The sequence below is a fragment of the Camelus dromedarius genome, chromosome 7 (assembly GCF_036321535.1).
Source record: "Camelus dromedarius isolate mCamDro1 chromosome 7, mCamDro1.pat, whole genome shotgun sequence".
Classification (NCBI taxonomy): Eukaryota; Metazoa; Chordata; class Mammalia; order Artiodactyla; family Camelidae; genus Camelus; species Camelus dromedarius.
In genome coordinates, this window is record NC_087442.1 from 43,837,010 (window position 1) to 43,864,204 (window position 27,195).

At 44.6% G+C, this 27,195-nt stretch overlaps 1 protein-coding gene and 1 long non-coding RNA gene across 3 annotated transcripts in view; both read right to left on the bottom strand.

The window, feature by feature from the left end:
* LOC135321683 (uncharacterized) overlaps positions 1-27,195 on the bottom strand; it is a 126,003-nt gene that overhangs the window by 54,664 nt on the left and 44,144 nt on the right. The gene's annotated exons all lie outside the window — the stretch shown is intronic.
* Positions 1,468-2,495, bottom strand: LOC105102137 (large ribosomal subunit protein uL4-like). The gene is given in 1 exon segment (XM_064487787.1): positions 1,468-2,495. A coding segment is annotated over 1 exon segment (957 nt). The 5' UTR covers positions 2,444-2,495; the 3' UTR covers positions 1,468-1,486.

The window sequence follows — 27,195 nt, forward strand, 5'->3', positions numbered from 1 at the left end:
TGCCAAGCAATACCAGTGCCCATCAGTTCAGAGATACCCAGAATCGGTTTCAACATCTCCCACAGCCCAGGGGGAAGTATTTCCGCTCTAAAGCAAGAAAATGCTTGAGAGGTGTAGGGTGGGTTGGGGGTAAGCCTGGAGAGAAAAAAGAGAACAAGGCCGGAAGCAAACACAGAACAGCAGGCAGTGCTGAAAGCAAGCACGTCTTCATCCTCGAGTGAGCCCCACGCCTGCTGCCCTCCCTAGCACCTTGGCCCTCTTCCACCGGGAGACGCTGCCCAGCTGCACACACAGCAGCCTTGCCCAGCTGACCTGGCTCTGTGATCATTCAACAGACAGTGGCTGAGCAACTGTGAAGGGCTGGGCCCTGTCCTGGACACTAGGGCTGGAGAGAAAAACAACTCGGACAAAACTGCTCTCCTCATGGAACTCCCATTGCAGTAGGAGCCAATAAACAAACAAAATGCTATTCCCAAAAGGGAAGGATACATTGTGATAAATGCTATAAAGGAAAGAGCTGATATAGTAACTGACGTTCACCCAGTTAGCCAGGGGGCTAACGGAGTGATCAGGGATGGCCCGCACAAGGGGGTGACGTAGGGGCTGACACCTAAAATGTGAAAAGAACTTAGTCACGTGATAAGCAGGAGGAGCAGGCCAGGCAGAGGGAATTCAAAGTGCCGGGGTGCCGAGCCAGGCATGGTCTCCAATGGTCTCCACATGGGACAGTGACGCCTGCCTAGAGGACCTGCCTCATGGGGCTCTGCTGAAGAGGGCAGGAGATAAGGCAGTGCATGCAAATATTTTACACAGTGCCCGGCACAAGTCAGCACTCAAGACATGTTAACTGCTACTATTACGTTCAAAGACTTGGGATCGTTTTTAGGTGGGATGGGAGTCAGCTTTCCCTGGTCATTCTGAGTCAGTGTGCGTGAGCCCCTGTGATGTCAGGCACCAAAAGCATTCTAGTGCAGTTAGAAAGAAATTACTTTCCCAGCAATTAATCAGCAGTATAAGATTGCCAATACGTATCATTGCCATGTTATGACACACTGCATCACACGATCAGAATGTAGAGTGGAAAGGGGACCATTTGTAGCTGACGTGATTCAACTCAGATCAGCTCAATCAACTGAAAGTCAGTGGGAGTTTTGCCCAAGTAAGTGTCAAGTCCATTTATAGAAAGGCATAATAGAACAAAGGGGTGTTTTTGAGGATATCAGATCTTATAATAATTTTTCACAGTTTAGAGATATGTGGAGGTAGCACCTCTATAATACAGGAAATACATTGTTCATAAAGGCTTTCTGTCTAGTCCTTTATTTCAAGTCTATCTGCATATTTTAAATTTTTTTGGACAGATGCAGGAATAGGGTAAAAAGTACAAAATGGCTAAGATATGTATCTAAAACTGAAGTGGGTAATATGAAGACAAAGGCTTCTCACCAACCATCAATAATGCTATTAACGTGTATTATCTGTACCTCTATGGCAGCCAGATAGAAGGCACATACAGAAATCCACAGCCTAAGTTTAGCTCCTCCATCTCGTGCTTTGGAGAATGCAGTTGAATCATAAGGTCTGTACCGAGCATCTTGTGCGTGGGGAGGTTGTAGTTACTCTTCAGGCAGGCAGCTTTACGCCACGTGCCATACAGCTCATCTAACTTGCAGAAGGCACTTTCAGTCCAAATGCAGAAATGCCCCACATGCCCACCAGGAGCAAGTTTCAAAATGTTCAGCTTGCTTATGTTAAGCAGAGTAATTCCAGGGATGTTTCTGAAGGCCTTGATGATACCATTGTCCTCATTATAGATGATGCAGGGTCCCCTGCACTGGATACGGCACCGGTTTCTCATTTTGCCTTTGCTCGCTCTCATTTGCTGAGAGGCATAGACCTTTCTGATATCATTCTATGCCTTAAGTTTCTTCAGAAGTAAAACAGCCTCCTTGGTCTTCTTGTAGCTTTCAATTTTATCTTCAACCACCAAGGGAAGTTCAGGAACTTCCTCAATACGATGACCTTTAGACATGACCAGCACTGATAAGGCCGAGGCAGCCAGTGCAGGGCAGATGGCATATCGCTTCTGCGTTGTGTTGACTCTCCGGTGCCAACGTCGCCAAGTCTTGGTTGGTGCAAACATGCGCCCCCCACGACACGTATTTCCAAAAGCACCCTGGCCAGAGCAGTGAGTCCCACCACCTCGAACCCTGGGGATTTGAGCTACAGCTCTGCCAGTACCCCAAGACTCAGCACTGGTTTGATGACCTGCTAATTCACTGACAGCATAGGGCTGTCTGTTGTTTTTGTGCAAGTTGGTGTGAACAAAGTTCACAATATCTGGTCGAATAGGAGCCTTGAACACGGCAGGCAAAGTGACATTTTTGCCAGATGACTCCCCCTTTTCAGAGTACACTGATATCAGTGGGCGAGTACACGCCATGGCGGGGAGAGGAGAGAGCCACGCTCCTCTCAACCCGGCGGCTCCCACAGGAAAAGCATGTGTTGCGCTTTTGAATTCGCCAATAAATAAGTGCACTGTAATTGGTAAGTTACCAAGAAGTTAAATTGCTTTGTCTAGACAGAGAGGATTGATTTGGGCTGTGTGAGTCAAGCTGACAAAGTTACAGTTCAGAGTCTATGCACAAGTGGGAAGTTATAGTTCCTGACATCGAAGCTTGGTATATAACCTACACCAGGTCTTTAACTGGTCAAAGGGAATCAGCTGAAGCTTGGCAGTAAGAGTTTCTTGAAATTTGCACAAGATACAAAGCTAGGGAGAGGGCATGTTTCAATGGGCTTGTGGCTTTAAATCAGTTTTGAGAACAGGTTTGCTAGCTGGTAAAAACGTATGGTAGCCCAGGTTCCTAAAAACTGGAGTCTGAGGCAAAAGCTGATGTGCTGAAACTTTGTGGGGAGGTGCAATCCCAGGGAAGCAAAAGTGAGGGAGAGGGGAGTGAGCCAGGCAAGGAGGTGAGACACCAAGCTGGGCTCTGCCACTGAAATACATGCACAGCGAATTGCTCCGCAGAGCAGAGGGTCCTCGGAGAGGCCACGTGTATGACTGCATCCCAGGCAGTCTACTGGGGGCAGGGCAGCGAAAGTGCAGGAAGAATAACTGAACCACGGATTCTCATACCTCAGCGTCGAAGTTTTGTTTCACAGGGTACTAACCCCTTGAGATGAGTAATTTTATGTATCAATTTGGAGAGTGTTTTTGGATGGGATTAGCATTTCAGTCAGTAACAGCCTGCTGGCCTTCGGACTGGAGGTGCACCATCAGCCCCCCTGGGTCTCGAGCCGGTCCTGGGTCAGCCCACGCTGCAGATTTTGGACTCACCAGCCTCCATAACCAGGTGGGACAGTTCATTTTACATAAACACACATCCCATTGATTGTTTCCCTTGAAAACCCTGACGAACACACCCCTGTATTTCCAAGCTGCAGAGACACAGACTGGGGTTCCAAGTGATCTCATGCATCAGTGTCCACAGGGTGGCTCACAGACAGGCATGAGGCAGGCACTGTGGGTTCCGTCCATAAAAGACAGTCACTGTGGCGATCTGGGCAAAACAAGTGGCCGAGGGCTGGGAGACAGTTCAGGCAAGAGGTGATGTCTGAGCAGAAACTAATGTGGAGGGAGGTGCCCAGACCAGGTTCTGATTCTAAGAGGTGTGTTTACAAAGCTTCCTGGAGCAGCCTTATGGATAAAGTGAGGAAATGTGTACTCATTTTGCACTGGAGTCAATTTTCCAATAATAAGACAACATAGACTCAAAGAGTATCCACGGTTTAATGCCCCTCTCTAGATGTGTGGCTTTGGGACAATTTACTTAACCTCTTGAGTTCTTGGCTTTTAAACTGAGAGCATTGGATTGATGATGTCCAAGCTTTCCTTCAGCTCTAAAATTTCTATTTTTCTCTATGGTTTGGACAAAGATACAAAAATTTAAAGATTACACAAATCTGATAAATTAAATGTCAGAATCAGAATTTTTTAACATTTTATTAATAGAAGTAATGGCCCAAAATCAGTATGATGAAATTTAGCATAACTCAATGTCAAGTCTGACACCTGGGTCTACGCAATCGTTTTCACAAGTGCGGATTAGGGGAGATTTGGCTTGAGAGTGATGTACGTTAAAGCAACAACAGCCAACTCTGGGATTTCTGCTGACCCCAAAGTCTCATGAATCAACTGCTAGATAAGCAAGTGCCTTCTGGGGCTCCTTCACTGAGCGAGAGGGAGAAGATGGAGCAGAGTGACTCTGATGAGCCTTCAGAAGATTCCAGGCTTCATTCGTACTTCTCTCTTCCCTTTAGCCTTTGTCTCAGTGCAAGCAGATTGTGGCTCGGGGCACAATCGCCACAAGGTCAAGTGCTCCTAGAGGATTTCAGTGGGATGACTGAATAGCACAAGGTCACTCAGAGAGCCTCCCAGCTTTTCCTTCTCCTCACCCTCCAAGGCCGATTGTTCTGGATTGTGGCTCCCCTGCCTGGTATATAAAGTCACCTAAACACAAAACTCATAGCTGGAAGGCAGCTTGGGGAATCCTCACTCAGCTCTTCAGAGTTAGAGGCACTAAAAGGTGGTCCCCTGGAGTGCTCCGCCACTCTGCTGACTGGAACCAAATCTATCTTAAAAGTTGGAAATATGATTCAGGGGGGACGGGCTGTGATTTAATGCCATCCGAGTACTAGAGGGCACACTTCTTAAAGCAACCATTGTAAATTATTTGTGGCTAATTCTGCTGGTGGATGGAGGGCATGGTTATTCTCAAGTACAAGAGCCCAGCTTGTATCTAATAATTGTTATATCTTCTCTGAAATTTACTGCCGATGTCTCAATTTTAACAATTTAAATAACAGGCTTAACCAAGTGGAACGAGGCTCAGGCAGGCTGGCGCTCTTGATGAAAGCAGGACAACTCTTATGTCTGAGTGCATTTTTACTTTGACATGAGCGGTGACACACAGAGATGAAATCTGGTTAAAGCGGCAGCCTTCTCAACACCGTGACAGCTTCTTAGGCTAAGCAAAACAATTTCAAGAGAGTACGCACATCTACTTGTTAACTTTACTCAGGGAGACTGATTAGGGACAATGCTTATGAATATGATAATAAGAGGGGGAGCTGGAAAGGGAAGCTGAAGGGGCCGGGGAATCAGCACACTGTTTTTTTCATTTTTAATGGACCCCACTGTAGCCTTAATCTTGGGGTGCATCAGTTTGCTCAGAAACCACGTGGCTCCCTCCATGGACCAGGTGTTACTGATGATAGCACATTTTTGTTTTCCCTGCTGTTGAACTGCTGTTGCTATTCTGTGAGTGGTCAGAGATGACTCCCTGCAGATTATATGCTCATTACCCTTTCTATGCTCTTTGCAACATCGCTTGTAGAATGACTCCCCAATCGCCGGGTTTTATAAAAGATCAAAGAGAGTAGCCTGTGAGCTGAAAGACCTTGGAAAGATCACTTAACCTTTCTGGATCACTGGTTCCTCTTCAGTAAAGCAAAAACCTGGATATGATATCAAGTTCCTTCTAGCTCCAATGTCCTACGACCTGATGCTTCTATTCTAAAAGCAGTTAAAACTAATTCAGATTCACTCGCATTATTTTAAACTAAATATCAAAAGTCTTAATATGGTACCTCCACTTCATCAAACAGTTTGGCAGTCTCTAAAAAAGTTGAACGTACATCCACCATATGACCTACCCAATGCACTTCTAGGTATTTGCCCAAGAGAAATGAAACCTGGAGTCTGCATAGTCTTGGGCACAAATGTTCACTGCATCTTTATCTGCAATACAGGGAGACCTCATTTTACCGTGCTTTGCTTTATTGCACTTTGCAGATACTGCATCTTTTACAGAGTGATGGTTTGTGGCAACCCTGTGTCAAGAAAATCTATCAGTGTCATTTTCCCAACAGCATTTGCTCACTTTGTGTCTCTATGTCACATTTTGGTAATTCTCAGAATATTTCAAGCTTTTTCTTTATTATTATATTTGTTATGGCGATCTGTGATCAACAATCTTTGATGTTACTATTATAAAAAGGTTATGACTTGCTGAAGGCTCAGATGATAGCATTTTTAGCAAAATTTTTAAATTAAGGTATGTACTTTTTTTAGACATTAATACTATTGCAGACTTAACAGACTACAGCGAAGAATAAACATAACTTCTATGTGCACTGGGAGATCAAAAAGTTGAGTGACTCGCTTTATTGCGATATCCACTTTATTGCAGTGATCTGGAAATGAACCCACGATATCTCGGAGGTATGTCTGCAGCCCAAAATTGGAAACAACCATCAACAGGTGAATGGATAAATACATTGTGTTCTGTTCATGGGATGGAATACTACTCAGCAATAGAAAGGAGTGAATTGTTGATACACTTGATGATATAGATGCATCTTAAAATAAGAATGCTGAACACAAAGTATACATACAGTATAATTCCATTTATATAAAACTCTAGAAAATCCCAACTACAGTGATAAAGAGCAGATCAGTGGTTGCCTGGGGAGAGGGTGGGGAGGGCATGAGGGAGGGGTTACAAAGAGTCACAGGAAACTTTTGAGGTGATGGTATGTTTACTGTCATGATTGTGATGACGGTTCTATGGGTGCATACACATGTCAAAACTTCAAGTATGTGCAGTTTACCGTGTGCCAGTTACATCTCAATGAAGCAGTTTTTAAAAACAAAAAGTCTAAAAATTATGCATATACCTTAATTCTAAGAATGGATCACAAAGAATCAGAAATCTGTGCTAAGATGTAGCGTTATCAGGGCATTCACTGCAGCACTGTTCATATACATACATGGAAACAGCCTAAATGTCTAAAAGAAGATGATTAACTAGGTAAAGTATGGCACATCTATATGTTGGAATGTGATACAGCCATTAAAAAGTCATGCTACAGACAAAATATTTATGTCATGAAAAAAATGTTTGTGATCTATTTCTACGTGAAAAAAAAGGCAAGGCACAAAACAACATGTGTGGTGTAATGGTGCTGTATTTTTTTTTAAGTCTATGTTGGAGTTTGATAATCACACTTCTCTCTTTCCCTCAGAGTTAGAAACAGACTAAAGAGTGAGGCAGATGGAGAGCAACACACCACTTTTGCTACTAAGACTTCTGATTGGGAGGAAAAGGTAGCTCAAGGCAAAGTGAGCTTCCTGCTCTTTCCTTCTGTGAACTATCCTGACCCATCCAGAACCAAGCTCCTTCCTGCCAGGGAAGCACCAGCTCTGGTAAGCTTATTCCTGGCAAGTGCTTCTCAATCTCAGGCCATGGTGTGTTGGGGAGGCTGTCCAACACATTGCAGGTGGTTAGCATCCCTGGCCTCACCCGTTAGATACCACACTATCCCCCAAGCAGTGTGACCACGAAGAACCTGCCCCACATATTTCTACATGCTACCCCAACCACGGATAGTGGGGCTGCCCCTCTGAGAACCACCAGAGGGGCTGAGGGTAAGCTCGCATGAAATCCATGCATCTGAGAGTAGGAGGGAAAGCTTAAACAATTTCCCTAATCTCTTCCCCATGCCAATAATTCCTCTTCCCATGAGCGTAGGGGAGTAAGTGAGGCAGCAGAGGGAAAGTGGAAGTACTCTGCCTAATACTTCTTGAGGGATGGAAGTTCCAATTTAATGGTCCCAGGTGGAAACACAAGGAGGAAAAAAGGAATGTTTCCCCTTGTAATCCACAGGTCTCTATAAAGGTAAAGAAAACAGTCTGGAAGGCCATATACCATGCTGCCGTAGTGCCCACTTTGCCTGGCTGTGTAATGCGGCTGAGACAGGAAGGATGATGGGTGGTTATTTTTCTTTGGTTCTTGGTATTTTTGGGGTTTTCCAAGTTTTCTGAAGATATGACTGTTGCTAATGGGGAGGAGAAGGCACTGGAAGCCCTTCTTTTAAATAAAAAAAAAAAAAAAAAGCAACCTAAAAGGAAGGAGAATTCCTGAGCTTTCCAGAGCTGCAGTGCTGGGCAGCATTTGACCTGAGATTTCCCCTCCCTGCTTCACTCTCCCTGGGTCACTGTCATGTATTATGTGAAGATGTCCTTTGGGGACACATTGCCCAACATCTATAGCAGTATTGCCTTGGACACGTCCAAAGTGCTCTGTAGACAGGAGTAGATCCTGCTTTCACCTTCTCTTAGCTGATGAAGAGGGTGGCGTGAAGTGACTTTTCAAGAATGGCCTCCACTTAGCATCCCTGTGGGATCGACATTCAAGCAGGCCCTGGATCAACCTTCTCAAACTGACCAAACGAAAACCTCACAGGCTTCAGTCTATTACAAAACTAAAGTCACAGAAAGAATTGTAGATATTCAAGTTTTTAACACCACGCCGCCCCCCAAAAAACAATGCTATATAATATGCTATCCATAATATAATGACATGATTTGTGTTAAGATATCAATTTATAAAGCTCTATCAGTAGCACTGTCTTATAATAGGAAACAAAGTTGTGTGAAAACCATCTGTAACTCTACCCATAGCCTTGTTTGAAAGGATGTCAAAAGTCTAGGCTGAGCCTTCTTTGAATGCAAGGCTGGCACCCGCATCCCTTCACATCCCATCCTGCCCCAGAGTTATCACAGATGCACTCTCCAGCTATCATCCCAGACTCAGTCCCTACGGCAAGCCCAGCACTTGGAATGGCAGAGATTCCAAAGAAAATTTGGGACACGCTGCTAAAGATGCAGCTTAGCATGGAGATCTCCTGCAAAGTTATCCCCTCCTCCTCGCACCCATCCCCACACATACACTATCACCTACCAATTCAGACTTTTTGCAATCAGAAAAAATAAATGTTTCTTTACATGAATGGCTTTTCCATTTGTGGTTGGAGCAAATGCCACAGAGACAATGTGAAGCTATCCAAGGACTAAAGACGGTCTCCCTAAGTGTTGCTTTTAGAAATTCTGGCCAGCTTACCCCACGGGGATCTCACTGACTCTGGACTCTTGGGAGTCTTCTGTGAAAATGTTTCACCCAAACCAAGACTCTTCTGATTCCGATGCTGGGTTCAAGCCCAGCATTTTTTGCTGGTGTGCTTCCTAGGTGTCTGCCACCCATCATTGACGACACCTTCTCTCTGAGCCACGTGCTTCAAAATGCCTGACCCCAGTCCCTCCCTCTAGGGAGTAGGTCAGGAAAAAGGTCAAAGGGCACACACTGAATCCTGCCGGGCAAGCAGTAGGCAACCAAGAGCACTATATTCTAGATCTAAGGCTCGGGTTGGCTGGCTGAGAACCTCAAAGCCAGAAGTCGGATGGGGATGCATGGATCCTGGGGCGTGCTGGGTACTTCAGGGATTCACCAAGATTTTCTACACCAATCTATGGTAAGAGATACATTTTATATTGTGATCCAGTACACATATAGCTGCAAGTGGACACAGATAACAGAACATATAACTGAAACCAGCTCCTGAAACTCAGCCCCGCTAACTCTGCCCACTAAGGAGTAGCAGTTTAATAACTATTTCTTAAATGAACAAAGCAAAATCAAACCTACTGAAACAGTACCCACCACCATCACCAGGTGCAATGCACTCTGATATTTTCTATTCTATTCTACTCTTATTCATTTCTTTAAAAAGGTAACAAGTTGCAACCCACTAAAGTGATGTCGCCACTGCTAACAGAGCCCTGTTCTGAAAGGAGTTTATACATGCCTCTCGATTACTGAAATTCGTCATGTGGCATGCAGGGGCTTGGGGACAGTGGAGGCAACCAGGATGACACTGGGCAGAGGAAGACTATTGGGTGGAACGGCAGGGGAGCTGAGATGCTGTCTGAGGGCGAGGGCAATGCTCTCTGGGTGAGACCTATGTCCCATCTCCCTGTTCCAGTACACACTGTCCCCTCACATGAAACCATTCTTCACACCCAGCAAAATTTTGCAAATGGAGTCGGAAGTCAGGCTGACAATCTCTTTGCTTGGGTATCAGTCAAAGGACCAGGCGAGGGAAAAATGAGGGTTGTCTAAGCTGCTGTGAAAATCACAGAGTAACCTGGTAAATGAAGAATCCACTCAGACCCACAAGGAGCAGAAAAGTGAGGAATTAAACAGCTTTGTAAATAAAGGGATCATTACTCTCAATGCATTAGTACACACTTAAGACCTATTGAAAACTTCTCATTTCAAGATAAATGAAGAGCATTAGCTGCTCATTTCCCAAGCCGGGTGGGCTGTTTTCAGAGCCCAGTGCTGGGGCTCTGAGGTCCGGGTCAGCAGGCGCCGGCTCAGGTGGCATGCTGGTGGGGCCACGGGGACCCAGGAGTGGACAGTCCCTGCGTTTCTGCCACAGTGCAGGTTGTAACCACTGCCCTGTTTCTCACTAAAAGGATGTGCCCATTGCACACCTGATGAAGTTGGGGGGAAAGTTCTATGCCAGTGCATTTGCCTCCTCCAAGTTTCATCATCATTCACAAGTAAGCATAATAGCTCCGTGTTTAAGAGGTGCTAGGAACAAGGGCACTGCTGGGAACTGCCTAATGGGCAAGCGAAATGAGGTGTGAGGCACATTGGTGTGAAAAAGGCAATAGCCACAAGTTTATTAACATTGAAAATTAAAATAAGCTTGGCCCCAGCCAGCCAGTCCTTGCAGAAATGAATCCCATTATTCCCCTAATAACTGCACGGGGCCCAATTGGATGCCACCCAGGGGGCAGAGAGGCCTCAATACAGGTCACCTCTCTGCCAGCTTCGGGAGCTGCAGATTCTCTGGTTCACTGATGACTATCACAGAGGAAACACAAACAACCCTGACTCCCCTACAGCTCCTCCAACTCCACTGAAACCCACAGGCAGGCGCTTGAGGAGCTGTGAAAGGGGGAGGCCGAGGAGAAGTATATGCCTTTCTAACCTGGGTGCCTTTTTAAATAGTCGCTGATTGGAATTTGCAAAGGTGTATTGTAGGATTCTGGAACTGCATGTTACCAGGTCCATTTGAAGGAAATCAGGGGCCCTGCCTGGGGCTCAGCAACCAGCCTTGCCTTCTTTTTTGCACCTTGATTATATTATCAAATATTTCAAGATGCCCAGTGCCAGGAGGTGAGTTGTCCTTGACCTCAAGCACACTCTGTCTATGCAGGAAACAAGGCTCTCCGGGGTAAAATAATCAGAAAGCAATCAGTGAGTGCTACAGCCTATAGCCTAACGAAAATGCAGAGAAAGGAAAGCTGGGGCTGTCCCGGAACTCCCGGAGGATGTGCTGCTTGGCTGAAGGAAAGGCAGGGGGAACCGCATGAACAGAACTTACACTTGAACAGAACAGAACAGCAACCTGGAGGAAAGGGAGGAGACCCACCAGACAGAAGGCAGGGTCTGAGCTGGGAACTAGCAGTCAGTAAGCTTGTGAGAGTAGAGAGAGTGGCACAGGGAAAACCAAGTGTGGCGTTTGGATTTAATGCTGGATTTAAAGGGAATCCTCGTAGGTTTCAGAAAAGAGGAATCATGGAATTAAAAAAGTTAAATCACTCTACATTAAATTAGCTCTATATTTAAAAAACATATTTGGGTTTAAAATTTTGATTCACTTTAACTTTCATGAATTTCATTCACTTTATACCCACAGCCACTTACTTCAAATGGGCCATCAGTGCTTGCCAGCCATCCGACTGTATTTCCCTGGTCCTTTCACTCCCTTAGTTTCCAAGTGACAATTGTGTGCTTTTTTCTCTCTCCTCAAACATTCAGCACCTCTGCTGGCATCCTGCTCTCAGCTGCTGACCTTGCCTCCTATTCCTACACACCTCCCACCTCTACCCACTGGCCTGCCTGTGCCCCCAAACTACGGCCCCTCCTGTTGCTGTAAGTGGACCTCCTGTGCTCCGGATAGGCCCCCTCCCCTACTCAAGGCCCCTCCTCCACAACTTCTTCCTTCCTGCTCCCATCTGCATACAAACCTGCAGGAATCTCTCTTCTTAAAGGAAAAAAACCAAAACCAAAAAAAAACTTTCTTGCCCTCATGTTTCAGCTCTTGTGCCATTTCTCTGCTCCCCTTCACAGGATGATTCCTCAAAAGAGCGGTCTGCACTGCCACCCTGCTCTGCCTCTCCCCCGTCCTCTCCTGAACACGCTCCAGTCAAACTTGGCCCCACCCTCTACCTTACCACTCTTGCCACCAGGGACCTCTGTGCTGCCAAATGCAATGGTCAACCCTCCATTCTCATCTTACTTGAGCTCTTGGCAGCTTTCTTCAGCTGGCTCCCAGGACATTATTCCTTCTCAGTCTCCAACGGGTTTCTTTCCATTTTTTCAACCTCTGAAAATTATAGTGCCCCAAGGCCCAGCCCTTGGACCTTTTCTCTCTCTAAACTATACCCTAGTTAGTTTCAACCAGTCTCATGGTTATAAACACCATCTGTTTGCTAACAAGTCCCAAATTTATATCTCCAGTGTGGACCACTCCAGACTCCAGAGAGATCACTACTGGGATGTCTAACAGGGATCTCAAATTTAATATTTCCAAAAATGAACTCCTGGTTCCCACCCCACCTCCCACACCTGTGAGACACACACACGCATCCTCTCCTCCTCCCGCAGCCTTCTCCATGTCTGTCCTTTGCTCAGGACCAAAACTTTAGTCCTCCTTGAGCCCTTTTACATCCTACTTTCCAATCCATCATCAAATCCAATTGACTCTGTCTTCAAACTCTATCCAGACTCAGACCACTTCTCACCACCTCCACTGCCATTTCTCTGCTCCAGACCACCATCCCTCACCACGAAGACTGCTGTAGCCTTCTGGCTAGTCTCCCTGCCTCCATCAGGGCCCCCATACTGGCTGTGCTCAACACGGCAGCCAGAGCGACCCTTTTAAAGCGAATGCAAATCATGTCTCTTCCCTGCTCAAAGCCTTCTAATGATTTCCCAGATAACTCAGAATAAAATCCAGCAATCTTACAAAGGCCTGAAAACTCCTACACTCTCTGGCCCCAGTTCCTTCTCTATCTTTGCCCTCCCTCTCTCATACTGCTCAGCACGCTGGCCACTTGTTGTTTCCCAAACACACTGCTGGGCACGCTCCAGCCTCATCACCTTTTTGCTTACTGCTCCGTATGGCTGAGATGGAATTCTCCCAGACAGTCCCACAGCCCGCTCCTTCAGTTCCCCCAGATCCAGCTCAGTGTCACCTATCAGCAAAGCCTTCCCTGATCACCCTATATACAGCACATATACACCTTGGCCCTACAGTTTGTAACAGGGAAGAACAAATCTGACTTCATGTTGACTCTGTTTCTTTTACTTTAACCTTTGTGTTTTACTGCTTTTGTCACAAGTTAATCACTAATGGGATGTTGCCTATAAGCTTAAATTATACATAATGGCCCATTTCTGGGAACCCTGCCCCCACCCCAGGTAATGAGTGTTAAGCTAAAATACCTTTGTTTAGCTCACAGAAAACATCCTGACCAGGCCCACCTATGAATGACTGCAGGATGGAATTCACACATTTCCTCCAGAGGCGGACTGGAAACCAGGAAATGTTTGACTTTACTCCCTCCCCTCTTAGTACAAAGGAAGCCTGAATTCTAACTCGGGCAAGATGGTTCTTTGGGCACTAGTCCACCATCTTCTCAGTCTGCTGGCTTCCCAAATAAAGTCACCATTCCTTGCCCCAGTAACTTGTTCCTTGATTTACTGGCCTGTCGTGTGGTTAGTAGTATGAGCTTGGACTCAGGTTTACCTCCTCTGCTTAACTTTTCTCTATTCAGCCTATCACCACCTGTTAACCCACGTTTTACTTGTCAGTCATTCCTCATCTCCCCCTTAGAAAATAAGCTGATTTGAGGCATGGGCTATGTAGTGCCTAATATGTAGCAGGAGCCAAAGAAATGCTCAGTGAGTGAACAATATTTATTTGAACCCTCTCTTTTATGCACCTGCAACATACAAGGGAAAAAAACTCTCTCTGCTCTAGCCATCCTTTGCCAGGTGACTCAACATCCAAGGCTTGATAACTCCCATGGATGCCACAGCAACCATCCTGAACACAGGGTGTGGCTGGCATCCCCTTTCCTCCATGCCCACACCTTTCAGGATTACCAGGGTGAGTTCATTCCAGCCCTCATTTCCCTTGCCTAGGAAATAGGTTTTCTGTTGCCAGCTGCTGCCTGGCTGCCTCTCTCCAAAACAAAAGAACAGTAGTTTCCTTCCATTAAGCTTAGGAAACAGCGGCTGGGATGTCGCATTTCGGCTCTTCCATTTACTATGTGATTTTAGTTTTTTTAATCTCCTGAATCTCAGTTTTCTTAAAAATAGGATGAGAAAAGTAAAGCAAACTTCTAGAGTTATTGTGGAGTTAATTAAAATGGAGAAGGGATAATACTTGGCTCATAGTACTTGCTTACTAAATGTTGGTTTTCTTTCTCTTCCCATCAGAAGGTAACCTTGGAATCACTCTGAAATCACAATTTCTATCTCAACACTCGACCACAGCCCTCTAGATGGAGATGCCTGACGGGGACTAGCAATGGCTGCCTAAGCCTGTTTAGGCCGTCCTCCCCTCTCCCGCCCCCCCCACCCCCTTCCTCCCCCGCCCCCTCCTCCTTCACACAAGCCCACAGAGGAACGGGCTGCCCTTGGCACCCGTCTTGCATTTATGAGCCCTCCTCTGTCCTGCAAGGGTGGTGAACTGAATTCAGAAAAATGACAGGTCATTACAAATATATTGCATGTTGTAAAATAAGAGAATGTCCTCGTTAGAAAGCCAAATGACTTACTTTGGGAATAACTTTAAATGACAGGCATAGGATATTGCAAATGCAGAATGCACGTGTTACACTTTGGTATAATACTTTAAATATACATGCAGTGCTCCAATATCGATACATGTGGACGTTGGCATTAATCCTTTAACTGGAATGCTCTCTGACAGTAACTCTCCATTACTCAGCTCTTTATTGATCTGAGTTCATCTCTAAAAGTTCAGACTTGGAGAATACTCAGGCCAGGTCTCAACTGAGGAGAGTAGCTTGGACTGTTGGTTATTATCCAATGAATTCCAGTAATTATGCAATGAATTACAAATTGTCTATACCAGTGTTTCCTGGAATTCAAGAAACACGAATATGTTAATTCAGCAACGTACCTGTGAACTTTCCAGGATACTTTTGGAGGCGTGGGTTGGGGAAGGGGGTGTCCAGTGGGAGGGCCTAGTCCAGTTACCACTGCCCCAGTGCCTATTTGGCTACATCTCCTCACCCCAATACAGCCTTACAAGCACACGTAATTCACATGACTTTTGGGTTTAATCTGCCACCATCCCCTTCTGCCTCTAAAGGAAGGAAGGAAGGAAGGTAGGAAGGAAGGAAGGAAGGAAGGTAGGAAGGAAGGAAGGAAGGGAGAAAGGAAGAAAAGAAGAAAGGAAGAAAGAAAGAGAGAAAGAAAGAAAGGGGAAAAGAACCCGTAACTGGCTGTGTATGTCACCTTAGGTAAATCATTGTTTATACTAGACAGCTTAACTAAAGTTCTGTGATTACTGTTCTGAAGCCAGGACTTTGACACAGGTCATGGACCTCCTCAACAGTCAAGAAATAACAGGCTCTACCCTCAAAGCTCAACACAGCTGATAAATAAAATTCTCCCAAATCTGTATTTGATGGTGGGAGTTTCCAGGCTCTTGCAAACCTACTGTTTATGAGCCCACCGCTTGGCAGAGTTGAGTCCAGCATGAGTTACATGTCTTTTGTTGGGGAAACAGTTTTTCTGATGCTCATTCTCAACAACAAACTTATAAAAGTGAGTGAGAGCCGGAAGCTGTGTAGTTTTGATGATGCATGAACCTGGGAACAAGGGAGATACTTCTGAAGACATAGCATCTCTCCCACTTTCAACGGTCCTTCCCTTTGTACTCTGCCATAACAAACACTCATGGCATTTTCTTCTAAATAAGATGATGACAATACTAATTCAACTCCTGAGACTGCATTTTCCCTCTGGGCCGTGATTCACGGCTGCCAGACGACCAAAGCAGGATGAATCTGCAGCTCTCTTCGGGCAACTCTGGGCAAGAGGAAGCTCACTTAAGCTCTCATTCCTCAGTGAGTTCACATTCTCTCCTGGTGCAAATCAGCACATCCGGGAGCATTTCTCTCCTCAGCATAATAATCATATATGGCACTTGCCATAGAAATAGGGAATGTGAAGTCCACTGGGGTTAAAAGAGCGGGTACAGTCATCACCCACCTCTGAAATGGGTCTCCTTCAGTCAGTCAGGAAATTAGTTGGTCTTCTTCAGGGACTTTATAATGGTCTCCAAGACCCCCTCAGGTCCTCAAACAAGGACCATTAACAAATGTGTTCCCTTGAGTATCCACACAGCACTCATGCTATGGACTGCTGGAGCAAGGGGGAGAGCAGTCTTCATTCAACAGATGTTTGTTGAGTCCCTGTGATGCCCACCCTGAACTCGAACCTGAGGTAAAACAGTTAATAAGGTAGACGTTGCTGCTGTCCTCACAGAGATGTCTCTGCGGTGAAAAGAGCCCTAAGCTTGTGGTTAGAAGGCAACCAGACTCTCCCTCTTACCTCTTTAAGCCTCAGTTTAAGCAAATGTGGGTGACAGCCCCCTCTACCTCCTTACCTATCTACTTCATGGGATCAAATAAATATGCTGACATGCTCTGTAAACTTCTATAGTTTACACATTGGAAAGATCAGGTATGACTACTGCAGAAATTTAAATGCTTTCTCTCATTCTCAAAAGAATTAAAAGCAGGGACTTAAACAGATAGTTGTACATCCTTATTCACAGCAGCATTATTCACAAGAACCAAAAGGTAGAAACAACCCAGATATCCACCAAGAGATGAATGGATAAACAAAATGTGATGTGGACATACAATGGAATGTTATTCATCCTTAAAAAGGAATGAAATTCTGATACATGCTGCAACATGGATAAACCTTGAAGACATTATGCTAAGTGAAACATACCAGACACAGAAAGACAAATACTGCATGATTCCATTTATATAAGGTACCTAGAGCAGTCAAATTCACAGAGACAGAAAATAGAATAGTGGTTACCAGAAGCTGTGAGGAGGAGGAATGGGGAGTATTGTTTCATGGGTACAGAGTTTCAGTTTGAAATGATGAAAAAGTTCTGGAGATAGATGGTGGTGATTATAGCACAACAATGTGAATATACTTAATGCCACTGACTTATGCTTAAAAATGGTTAAAATGGAAGGAGAAGAAAGAAAGAAAGGGAGAGAGAGAGAGAGAGAGAGAGAGAGAGAGAAGAGAGAAAGAGAGAAAGAGAGAAAGAGAGAAAGAGAGAAAGAGAGAAAGAGAGAAAGAGAGAAAGAGAGAAAGAAAGAAAGAAAGAAAGAAAGAAAGAAAGAAAGAAAGAAAGAAAGAAAGAAAGGGAGAAAGAAAGAAAGGGAGAAAGAAAGAAAGGGAGAAAGAAAGAAAGGGAGAAAGAAAGGAGGAAAGACAGAAAGAAAGGAGGAAAGAAGGAAAAGAAAAAGGCTTTCAGGAGCGCAGCTGTGTCAAGGCGAGTGCCAAGGTGAAGTGCCAGCAGCTTTTCTTGGAGGAGACTCCTCAGCATGCATCAGCTTGGTGCATTCCCACTGCCCAGGTCTGGTCTTCAGCTTGGAGGTTCACAACCCTGCCTTTGTCAGCACAGAAAGAACGAACCCAGCTCTTCATGGGCACACATCAGGAGCACAATGTGTACATGTAAGATCAAAATGTACTATTAACATTTTTAGTGAGAAATTACTACCAGGGATATTCTAAGTCAGTGTCATCATTCCATCTGCCTTTGTTGGCAAGTGTTCATGGGAAGAAACAATCAGAAGGCAATCATGAAAAGAAATCCGAATGCCATTTGGTAAACATTGAATCAAGACAGGGAGAACTAAATGTTTAAGTGGCACCATGATACGATAGGACACTCCTACAAAGGGACCTGAATCCTTGAAGTCTACCGATTACATACATGTAGCGCCTATTGCTTCCATCATCGTATCAGAGACGCCTCTTCCAAGAGGACTGGGAATCCCTTAAGTCAACAGACTTCAGCTCCCTCTCCCTTGGACAAGGTCTGGGTGGGCCCTGCTAACATTTGCCTCTGACACCCTCTCTTTGTCCTGCTTCCATGGACCAACAACCCTCCCCCTTTCTGATCAAATCACTCTTTAGATTTTCTAATAAACTGTTCAAACAGGTTGTATTTGAGTTGCATGGGCCTGGGAACTATTTCAGCTCCTGCAGACGACTTCAAGCACCTCCACTCTGGTGTATTTTGTGTTGAAGGTTGAAATTTCAGAGAATGACAGCCCCTCTTTATCCAGTTCTTGGGGATACCTCCTAGAGCCCCCAAGTACTTACAACAACTACTATTACCCAGTTTTTCCAACTTTCTCAGCAGCTGGGTGACTAGGGAGAAAGGAAAAGATCTCTCTTCTGTGCAGTTGAGCTGGGAACGCAAACCAGAGATGTGTCTAACAGTGACTGATGCACAGAGGATGACCTCGCTGGCGAGGCTGAGCCTTCCCTCCCTCTGCTCTCCTTCCGCTCTGTGTGCCAGTAATTGCCCAATATCCCTGACAAATCACAAGGAAATCCTGGGCTGAGAGCTCAAAATGGACTTTGGATATTTCTCTTCCTGGCAGGCTCTTGTGGAAAGAGGTGAAGGATTGCTGGCCCAGAGGTTGTCTCCACTCAAACCCACCTGGTGGAGGTCAGGGACAAGGGCCCAGGGTGAGTTTTACCTTAAGCAGACGAGATCTGCAGATAAACAAAGGGAACCATGGTTTCAAGCCTGGTCAGTTTCTTAATCCTCTATAAGCACACACATCACTCACTGCAAATTCTTATCCCAAACTGGAACTCGCCGGAAGAAATCAATTTATGGAGGCGGATGTTTCTTCTCTTGCATGTCTTCTCTTAAGCAAAATAAACTGCACAACTAGCAAGGCTGATAGTAATAATATTAAGTCCATAATAACCCAAATCAATTCCAAGTGTGAGATCTAGGAAGGTAAGCTGGGGAGAAGTTTATGATAAATGCACAGTTCTTGGAAGATAATAGTTTTATGTTATGTGCTCCCTTTAACCCACGGAACACGGACTTGGGAGTCAGACCAATCTATGGTCAAATCTCAGCCCTTCTATTGGGCCATTCTGGGCCATGGTTGGGCCATTTCCCAAATCATAAAATGGGATGATAAGGCTTGATGAGATAATTAAATCAGAGAACATATATCAAGAGCCTGGAAGAGCATCTGGCCCATAGTAGGAGTTTAGTAAGTGGTGGTTCCTGTCTCCCTTCAGCAGCTGAACAAGTACAACCGAGCTTGTGCATTTAACAAGTAACTCCTGCTTCCAACTCCATGTCTTTAGAAGTTACAGCAAATCCACACCTTCCATAAACCGTGTTAGAACGGGCTGCTGATGTACTGTATATCCCAAAATCAAACGGACAGGCAAGGATCTAGGAAATCCAAAAGAAGCAAACTTTGCCCATTTCCATGACCCCAGGGCATATCACAGTTGTCACGTGCTCCTTTGACAGGAAATCCCCATGCATTTTCACTGAGAGGAGAGCTGGGTCTGGGTCAGCCCCCAACTCGTCATACAGAGACCCTGGGTGTGGGGGGGACTGGAGAAGAAAGTAAGGAGAGGTCAGAGGCCACCAGCTTGTTCTTGACCTCTGGCTACACCTCAGGGCCAACTTTAGGATGGCTGGGGTCCCTTTGGCCATCAGAGGATGAGGACTTTAGAGATGTATGGGGCACCTGAGCTTCAGCAGGGCAGACTGCCCAGGCACTGGTCAAGAAAGGGGGAGGTGAGGAGAGATTAGGGGTCTCCTGGCCCCTCCTGTCCTTCCTTGACAGCCTCTATAATATTAGAGATCCCCCAAGACCAAATCACATCTTTTTTAAGCTGTCCTCGCATTTGGAACTCCCATAAAGACAGCAATAAAAAGAGAGGTACCCTCAGATCACTATTTGCAGGTGTTCCAAGACGCAGCGAGTCATCTGAATCCCCCCTCAGGCCACTGGATTCACTTCATCTGTGCTTGTAATTCAGTCGAGACCAGTATTTTCTGATATGCAGCTTTCCTGAAATGTCTGTTTCTCTTTTTTTTTTAACACACCAAAGAAGAAAAATCAGCATTTCCATCCACATTATTAGAACCAAAAATATCCTCTTTTTTCCCCAACCCATATCATCGCTCCATTACAAATACATTTTGTGCATCAACCTTAAAGGTTGTTGTGTTGCCCTCCTGCTTTCTCCTTTTATTATACAAGATTCCCAGTTATTCAGTATTTTGTTCTCATTAGAGCACTGCTTGTCACATGTTTTCACCAGAGACATTCATCACCAAGGTCAAAGGGTGAATATCGTGATCTATTACGCTTAGAGGAATCTAATGAAAAGCCACATAATTATCCAATTTAAAGAGAAGCATGTTAAAAAAAAAAAAAAGAAAAGAAGGGGAGCACTTGCTATAATTTAAATTGTTTTGTTTCCCTGAAGCAAAATTCAGCACCTGATTGACAGGACCTAATGATAATTCTTATTGATATGGTGATGTTAATTGTGGAGAGATATTTAATAAGTCCCATATTCCGGAGGTAAATGTGTGCTCTTAACCTGCACCTGAACCTGATTTTTGATGCAGCGTGGGGATGAGGTACAGATACAGATAAGTGAGCACAAGTGGATTTTCAGTCTTCTGTGGCAGAATGGAAATTGGAATCTTCAGAATCTATTAGGAGAACAATTCCACAGTCGCTCACACTTTTATAAATTATACTGTGTATTACAGACAGACACAGCGTCAGGGGAGGTTCAAGAGTGGGTACTGTTGAGACTTTGCAGAGAAGTTTTTCGGGTGGCATTTGGTGGTGGCACTGTGTTGTTGTTTTTAACCAAAGATATACACCAAAGATTGTGATCTGTAGTCACTGTCAAGCAAAATGGATTCATGAACTCCATTTTCTGTGTTAACTCTCTCTTACCCTTAGGGGAGGCTAACCTTGCAGAAAATGGAGCCAACTTTGAAACCTAGGTAGATTCTTGAAAGAAAATGAACTCTTACACTGTAAATAAAACCATTTGAGAAGGTGTTTATGGGCCTACATTCCAAAAGGAAGTAATCTGTGGGGGCTGAAAAGTTGAACCGGATCAGCATCCTATCAGGAGATCACTGAGCTTCAAGAAACAGCAGCTGGGGCTGCGGACAGAGCTGCGGTCAGCCCTGACTTTCTGAGAGGCTTGTTTCAAAATCTTTCCTGGGACAAGGAAGATGGGTCCCCTGATCGGCTTACGTGTGATTGACTGTAAGCGGTAACCTTCCCTCAGTGAGAAGCTGTGTGTTTCTCGTGTTTTTATCATGTTCTAACAAAGTTTTAAATATTGGAATTTCAAAACTGCATCTGCTATCATGAGACAATCCCACCATCTGGAAAGTAATATTCATAGAGCCAGCTTTGGGCAAATAACAAAAGTAGAAAAAATGAAAGCTGCTTAAAAGGGCAAACAGACTTGGAAAAAAATAATCAAAGTGGCTTAAATCTGAGGGTGAGTAAGTTCTTAAACTGAATTCAAATTATTTTTTAAAACTCCAAGTTAACTCAGTCTTCCATTTTTACTTATGGAAAAGAGTATTATATGATTAGCATTTTAATATGATACCCTGGTACAATATAATTATTGATGCCAAGGTATATTTAACTTCAAAATAATCAAGCCAAAGATTGTTATATATAACCTAAGTTGCAAAAGGGTCACTGTCACCAGAAACTAAGAGCTATCAGTCTACAGATACGGACATGAGAGTCAAAATGTGATCATTAGAAGGGTATCACAGAAAACAAGAGTAATTTTTAATGAACAAGATATTTAGAATACGAAAATGAATATATGTATGTATGTGCATGACTGGGACATTGTGCTATACATCAGAAACTGACACATCATAACTGACTGTGCTTCAGTTTTAAAAAACAAAATATATATATATATATATATATATATTTAAAACGTTCAAAACATTCCAGGATCAGATTGTTTTGAACACAGCATCTGGCACATAGCGGATGATGAGAAAATGAGAAAATACTAAGAAAGACTTTCTTTTTGCTTCCTGAATTTGCTTCATTGTTTTTGTTTTTAATATGCCCCCATACACACACACGCACACCTTGGAATACACCAGACATAAATTATATTGACTTTGAGCTATATGCACTCAACTGGAAAAAGAAAAAAAGTCAAGCTAATTGGAGATGACCAAATTGATCGCAGGTTATGATACCAATGGCAGTTGAAACTACTGCTGTGATTTTCAACTTCCCAGGCCAAAGCATTACATCATGCACAGGAGATTTTAATTTCTCTGAACACTTCTGGTTTCTCACTACCCGAAAAGCAATATGCCAGCAAATGGAAGAGTTCAGAGAAAAGCAATAAAGATAATTAAGGAGGCCCTCAGACTGACTGATGGAAAGAGATGAAAAGAATTAAATGTGGACTGTGTGGCCCAGCGATGACCTGGCGGTTCTAGGAATGATATGCAGATATCTGGAGGGACACGATTCCCGTCTGCCACAGGCGTTGGTCCACACGGGACCGCAGTGCACTCATAAACACAAGGAGCCTGCTGCCGGCCCTGGTCTGAAGCCTGGGCCACGCCTGCGCTGGACAGCCACCCACACCTGCCTTGTGCTTCTGCGCCTCTGGTGTGGGATAGCGTCAGGCCTGGAACTAAGAGAGGCTGGAAGTGGCCCAAGTCCCCCTGTTTTCACTCTGGTGTTTATCTAACCATACATCACCCATGCCAGACACCTGGGTCCTTGAAATGGCCTGCACCCCAAAAGGGAAAAAATAAGGGCTGGTTAACATCACGGTTAGAAGTCTGTGCTCAAATCCCAGCTCCAAAGCTTCCCAGCTGAGTGATCTTGGGAAAGCTACCCAACCTCTCCGAGAGGCTCTGTCCTCACCTATAAAATGGAGGTAACAAGAGTGCCCTTGTCCTAGAGGTGGTGAATGAAATTGCTCACGTAAACCACTTCTCAGAGTGCCTGACCTATAGGGAGCACACGCTACACAGTAGCTTATTCTTGTTTATTAGTTAGCAGCAAGGGCAGGGAAAACCCCAAGAGTCAACAAAGAGTTCACCCTCCTAGTAGGGGTTCCAGGCCCTCAAACATGCATCTCTGGGTTGCCTGGCCTGAGGGACTAAGCCAGAGTCTGAGCAGATCCCACAGAACTTCTCATGTTATCAAAGCCCTCCCCAACATGCCAGTTTCCTTCATACCCATTTCAGGTCAAGGGATCAAATATCCCAATTTGCCCAGGACAGTCCTGCTTTATGCCTCTTGACACAGGGTAATTATTAATAGCACCTCTTTTCACTCATAAGAGTCACAGTTATGATGATAAATGATATGGTCACCCTAGTTACTGTGAAAAAGCATTTTTCATCAGTCCTAACTTTACCTGGGTCAAATGTTGAGGAATACCCTCAGTTTCATCTGAGGGCTGACCTCAGTTTATTTCAGGATCTGGTGAATGGATCCATGTTCATTCTAGCCACATCCTGGCCCACATTTTAATGTACTTGGGCCAAAGGGCCTGGCCAGTCTGTCCTGCACCAATAAGCCTTTTCCATCCCCATTTTCATGTTAGTTGATTTTCTCTGGAAAATTTCCAGTACCATGGGCCTTTCGTAAGAAGCACAACTGAAGCTTTACTTTGAATTTTTTTTTTAAAGTAAATGAAATTGCCCCTTTTTTATTTCAGTGCTTGGAGTCAGAAGATGTAGGTTTGAGTGCCAGCTCCATCTTTCCTGCCTGCAAGAATTCACATAAGTCACTTAGTCTCCCCGAGCCCCAGTTTCCTCTTCTCTACAACAGCAATAATATGCAGATAGTCACGTTACCTACAAATACACCTACAAAACAGCTTTCCTCCTTTCCAATCTGTATGCCTTTTTTTTTTTCTTGCTTTAGTGCCCTGGATGAGACTTCCAGTACAATGTTGATTGGAAGTGGTGAGAATGGACATCCTTGCCTTATTCTCATACTTTTTTTTCTTTTTTTCTTGTTGAGGTTTCATACTCATGACTCATTTAGTTTGTAACTGGAAGTCCGTACCTGTCAATCTCCCTCACCTATTTCTCTTATTCCCATTCTTATGCGAAAGGGTTTCATGTTTCACCACTGAGTACAACGTTACATGCATATTTTTCTTTGATGTCATCTATCAGGCTGAGGAGGTTCCCTTGTAGTCCTAGCTTACTGAGAATGTTGAGTTTTCTCTATTCATTGTGATGATCACATGATTTCCTCTCTTATTCTGTAATTTATTAAATTACAGTGATTAATTTTCAAATGTTTAAAGAATCTTACATTCTTGGGATAAATCCCACTTACTGCTGGATTCAATTTGCTAACATTTTGTTAATGACTTTTGTGTCTATATTATTAGTGCGATGTTATTTTTAAAAAAAAAACAGTATTTCCCCTCCATTCCTATACTTGACAATCGAATGAGATTATGAATTTTAAAGTGTGTTAAAGCGTATAAAGGGCTGTCTACATGTAGGTTCCACAGCTGCTGCATCTGCTAATGATGGTGACCATGCATGGAGAAAGGTGGCCTTTGCTGAGGCATCAGCCCACAGGCTAGTCAGGAGCCAGCCTCAATGACTCAGCCCCACTCTCTCAGAGAATCAGTCATGACCACTAACTCAGAACCCTCAGCCTGTGAGTCGGGCAAAGATGCCTCCTGGATGCTCCAGGGAGGCCCCAATTTTAAACAGTCTCTCCTATTGTCAAGCCCCATCACATCACATGTCCTGATTTTCAGTTTAAGAGTAGTTTACCCTGAGTGCATTGACTTATTCTTGCCCAAAAAGAAACTCACTTGCCACTTCCCTGACCTCTCAAGTAGACTCAGAACATTTTCTCACAATCTGTCCAAATGCAGGAAATGGTAGGGCTTATGACATGCATACAGTTTAAACATATCGACAAAAATTTCAGTCTCTACTCAGGAAGTTCAAAGTCAAGTAAGGTTTTTCAATTTTGACAAAGTTTATTGAAAGTATCCTAATTTGTATATCCTTCACATAGTTCTGCTTGCTCTTTCTTTCATTTATTCAGCAAATATCTATAGTGCATCTGCTATGTGCCGGGTGCTAGGCATTGTTCTAAGTGCAGGAGATACAGCAGGGGACAAGATGGGCAAGGTGGTGAGACATGTTCAGATGTTAACTTGAAGTTGAAGCCCCATAGTGGGTGCTGCCCAGACCCCCTCTCAGGACCTTGACACCCACTCCCCTGGCTGCTGGCAGTTTGGTCTACTGATACTTCACATCTGAGACACTCCATAAGCCGTGCCCTTGGCCAAAGGGGGATGCCTCATGAGAAGTTACATTTCCTTCCAACCATATCTCATGACCAATATAACCGTGGGATAGGGAGATACAAAGCCCGGCCCCCTGGCCTCGATAGAGGACAGTGTGAGGGGCCCTCCGAGCCCTCGGTCCCAGCTTCACGGCAACTCAGCTCCTCCTTCTGCCCCATGCTTCTGCCCCCACTCCTCCCGGGTACTGCTTCCAGAGCATTCTCCAATCAACTTCTGCACACAAATCCTCTTCCCAGAAGCTGACTGCTGCAGTGACAGACTTAAAGCAAGCCTAGCCCAGTTATCTTCTTGAGTGCTATCCCTGGGACAAGGTAAGAAGTTAACCAAATAACTACTAAATGTCATTCTTTCTTCAAATATAACAGAGCTTAAAAATATACTGGACCTAAGTAGAAAATTTCATTGAGAAAGACAAAACTTGTTTTTCATAATTAAAGCCATAACTGACAAGTCTTTAGGGAAATCATGACTCCCAATGAATGTGTTCCCCAAAAGTTCAATAAAACAAACAAAACCAATGACCATCACCTGAACAAGAGTTTCAGGAAATCTCGTCTCATATTAAAAGTTCAAGTATGAAATGTCACAGACATTAACCATGGAAGTAAGTACAGCACTCTTAAAGGGGCAGAGCCCTCAGCTGTGATAGGGGTCACGGCCGCCACAAGCTGTAAGATGGCATTTCTGTTTCACACAAGAACTTTGATAACTTTGAGCAACCTAGAATCTTCACACAAAGAGCATTACTTGCACGCTTTGTGACATTCTTTCAAGTTTGGTTTCTTTTGGATGGCATAGCCAGAGCTGTCAATGGTGTAGTGAGACACTGCAAGCCACAAGGGAGCTTTCAGATGGGAAAAGAAGAGGACCCTCAACCAGTTCATGGCATGTGTTCTCCCAGTGCCTGGTAGGTGCTCAGTGCATGATTCCTGGTGATGACTGCCTCCTCTCTCGCCCTCGTTGTTGGACGGCACAAAATAAAACAGTGAGTCCCTGATGAGTCACTCATTCATCCAACAACTATTTATTCAACAGTGTGTGGTCAGGCTGAAAGCTAAGCTGAATAACAAAGAGACCACCATATACAATAGCTTAAAGAAGCATGAGTCTACTCTGCACTCACATAACATTACAAAGCAAGGTCATTTAGGTCCATGTCTTTCCATCCACTTGTTCTACTACCATCCAGAGTATAACCTCTGTCTACATGGTCAAGCTGGTCATGGACAGCGCCGTGTTCCTGCCCTCAGGGGAGTAAGTACCAGTCAAGGGCTAGGGGTTGGCTTCTAAGCAAATGAGGCAGAAGTTATCCACTTCGCTCCCTCTCTCACTTGGCAGGTGATGACTTGGGCATCTAGCCTCTCAGCCACAAAAGAAACTGGTGTTCTAGCTGGCACCTGGCAATGTGCAGCTTAAATCTTATGACTGTGGGGAGAACAGACTTTGGTGGACAACTGGCAGTCTCTGAGCCTGGCATTGTGCTAGGCTGGATGGATGGTGGCAAGAGAGAGGACCTGCAACACTTGCTCCCATGGAGTTTACAGGCTGTGGGGGAAGAAGACAGATAAGTAGAGAAGTAATTGCCAAACATAAAGGTCCAGGAAGAAAATGAAGATGGCGCAGTGATAAGGACAAGACAGAAGTATGCTCGGCAGAGAAAACCTAACGCGCAAGGTCCCTGGAGGGACAAAGAGTAGGGTGTGCCTAAGGCCAGTCCAGGATCGAAGCGAGAGCAGACAGTGAAGGGGGGGACACAGGG